The following is a 3,400-nucleotide window of genomic DNA, read 5'->3' on the forward strand; positions in this document are numbered from 1 at the left end:
TAGCCCTGGAACTCACTCTGTAGACTAGGCTGGCCTCGAACTCAGAAATCCTCCTGCCTCTGCCTCCCAAGTGCTGGGATTAAAGGTGTGCGCCACCACTGCCCAGCTAAGGCTGCCTTTCTTAGGCCTGCCAAAAGGCATGATATAAGCCTGTCTCTGGCTAAAATACCACCTGCAGAATTGTAATTCCACCAAGGATCCTGGTCAGGCACTGTCTCTGAGCTGATTGGGTATGCTCTATCTGTTTGATGAATTTCATCTGCATGTGTTCTTGCTTGCTCCCATACTAGCCTGCATTCCTCAGGAATTAAGTTATTAATAACTATCATATGTACATCATGGAAAGTCAAGCTGTAAGATTAAGTAATGTACTGAAACTCTTTAATAAAGGCGGGGGGTTAGAGGTATAAGAACCCAGTCTGCTCTCTATTTGAGAAAGTTCACTCAGTGAGAAAGGAACGTGTACTCTGTACAAGGCCATCTCCCCCAGCAACTTCTCTTAGAGGAAGGACCGATGCTGGGTCAGGTGTCCCCGGGGGAGAAGGACTTGGGTTTGGCTATGTCCTTAGAGCACGTGATAGGAGGGGTGAAGGTAGGTGCCAATGTAGGGTTTAGAGCGACCTGCAGCTGGCACAGAGGAAAGGGAGGGGTCTGGAGAGGTAGGGCTAGCAGGCTCTGGGGTGTCCTGGTGAGAAGGAGAAACTGAGGCAGCAGTTTGGGCTTTAGGAGGGTGTGGAAACAGGTCTGCTGGATCTAGCATTGTAGCACCATCTGACAGAGGTTGTGTGGGTTTCGTGGCTAAGAGAAATTGGGTTGGGGAACAAGGAAAGCACATGGAGGCATTGGAGTGAAGATAGAGGAATGCTTGGACATGGGGAACCTCTCTTTCCGTTTACCAGCTCGCTGGCAGTATGTATTAAGATCCCTTAAAATAATTGGATCTAGGGTAGCATTAAGTGGTCGCTTGGAACTATTGTCTAGCTGGTACTGAATCCAGACCTCATTGCAGAGGTATATTAATTTTGATGCCTTCAAGTCATGTGCTAACTTCAAAGATTTGAATATTCGAAGACATCAAAGCACCCATTGGGGGTTTATTGGATTATTCATTCTCGAGAACAATTCAACAACCAAAACGAAATCAGCCAGGCTACACAGTAAGCCCAGGACTTACTAGAAAGGGCTCTACCCTGGGCCCAGAGGTTTCTTAGACAGCTGCAAGAGCCTGGAGGGGGAGGGGAACAAGAGCTACTTTGGAGGGATATGGTCACACAAAGGATTGATGTCCTAACTCCTATGTCAGCTGGGAGATGTGGCTATAAAATACCAACCTCTTAGCCCCCAGAAAAATCTGGCCAATCCCTATCTTGGGAATTAGGGGCCCTCCAGCTGACCGACCTTAACAATCAATATGCCAGTGTCTGTGTGGAAAGTCTATCAAACTGCTAAATGGAAATGTGTAACTGGGTGGTTGGTGTAGGCCCGGCAGAAGCTAGTCCCACAGGATGGGCCAGGGTGGCATAGCTCACGTGGTAGAAGTCTGTGAGTCTCACAGCAGTCGTGGCGGCAGCAGCGATGGCCTGCAGCAGCAGTGATAATTCATGTGATGGATGGCGGCAGGTGCCAGCGGATGGAGTCCACGTGGTATAGCAGTGGCTACAGGCAGTGTTGGCCGTCCATGTGGCATCGGTTCTCCGGGTCAGTGGTGGCTTCACTGTCTCACTGGGTGCCGCCTGGGCTCCACAGCTCTCCTGCATAAGCACCAAATGATGTGTTAGAATAGCAGCTCTCGGCTAAACATAGCACACCAGGCCAAAGCAGTTCCACCTACAAGAGGTCTATTGGGAGAGAGGGGGGCAAGGTGGTGAAGAAAAAAGAAGGGAGGAGAGAGAGGGAGATAAGGGAGGCCTTTTTTATGTATGGGTGGTGAGACGTAACACAGGTAAAGGTGGGAGGTGAGCCAAATGGATTCTGGGAATATGGTGGCTGTTGCCTTGGCAACAGGTCTGCGGGTCCGCCTATGTGATATCACAGGTTTCAGAGGTACTGATACCAACGTCTCTTCTTCCAGTATCTGCAAGCTTCTTTCAGAATACAGTACCAAGGTCCTGTAGTATTCACAGGCAATAAAACAAAAGCTGGGGGGCTGGTGAGATGGCTCAGCCGGTAAGAGCATCCGACTGCTCTTCCAAAGGTGCAGAGTTCAAATCCCAGCAACCACATGGTGGCTCACAACCATCCTTAACAAGATCTGACTCCCTCTTCTGGAGTGTCTGAAGACAGCTACAGTGTACTTACATATAATAAATAAATAAATCTTTTAAAAAAAATTTAAAAAAACAAAACAATAACAACAAAAAAGCAACAAAAGCTGGTTGATAGACCACCATAACAGACATGCCAGATTATAACACATTAACACAATTGGAAAGGGTACAATCAATACAACTTAAATACAACATTAAATACCATGGGAAAAAAGTAATTTTAACATGACCAATCAATAACAGATTTGGAGTCTTAACACAGACACTAACATTTGTTTGAAATCCAGATCCTGACCCAATTTTAATCTATTGCTAACATAACAACATAGAGAGCTGCGGCTAACTTTCAAATGTCTCCAAATCCGTCCAGCACCAGCCTTCTAAATGAAGACTGTTATTTCCAATATTGGATTAATTTCTAGACCAGTCCATGATTGAGCCAGAATAACTGGTCACAGTAAAGGAAAGAGAAGAGTCATTATGACAACTTCTCTATTTGAAAAGTTTTTTTAAGGCAGTTTCCACAGTTTCTATGTTCTCTGTCCCACAAGGTCTAAAAGCTTGAGGCAAGGCAGCTTGTCCAATCTGGGATATAGGCAAGCAAGGGTGGGTCAGGAACATATGTCCAAAACAGCTTCCCAGTCACCGTTGTCAGGGTAGTCTGAAAGCTCACAGGTCAGCATCATTCTTTGTCCCAGCATCAGCATGTCTCACCAATCACTCTTGAAGCTAGCATGCTCCTTCAGCATCCTGAAGAAAAAAACACAAGCATGCCCTCTTCCCCATATTAAATATCGGATCAGGACCATGCCATGTTCCAGCACGTGGAACCTTCCATTCCACCTAGGCGTGAGTATGCCTGGTTGTAAGGTGCCATAGACACTGAGAGAATTACCTTGGCATCCAAATTTTATTTTTTTAAATAAAAAGAACATGATTTAAATAAATTTGTGGTGTAAGGGGATATAACTCCCCCCTTTTTTATTTTGTGAGGATATTGTTTTAAAGTTCCATAATACCTGTTTCTCAATACTTTGTCCTTGAGGATTATAAGGAATGCCAATACTATGGGTAATGTTAAATTGTTGACAAAACATCTCAATGCTTGACTGTAATAGTCAGTTCCATTATCT

General features: G+C 45.4%; 1 protein-coding gene across 2 annotated transcripts in view; it reads right to left on the reverse strand.

Moving 5' to 3' along the window:
- The window catches only part of LOC110329224, a 27,992-nt gene that overhangs the window by 6,303 nt on the left and 18,289 nt on the right, over positions 1–3,400 (reverse strand). For both annotated transcript variants that reach the window (XM_021208817.1, XM_021208818.1), the window contains exon 2: positions 1,530–1,751. In XM_021208817.1, the coding sequence (XP_021064476.1) occupies positions 1,530–1,751 (222 nt within the window). The remainder of the gene's footprint in view (positions 1–1,529; positions 1,752–3,400) is intronic.

This window comes from Mus pahari, chromosome 11 (genome assembly GCF_900095145.1).
Source record: "Mus pahari chromosome 11, PAHARI_EIJ_v1.1, whole genome shotgun sequence".
Lineage (NCBI taxonomy): Eukaryota > Metazoa > Chordata > Mammalia > Rodentia > Muridae > Mus > Mus pahari.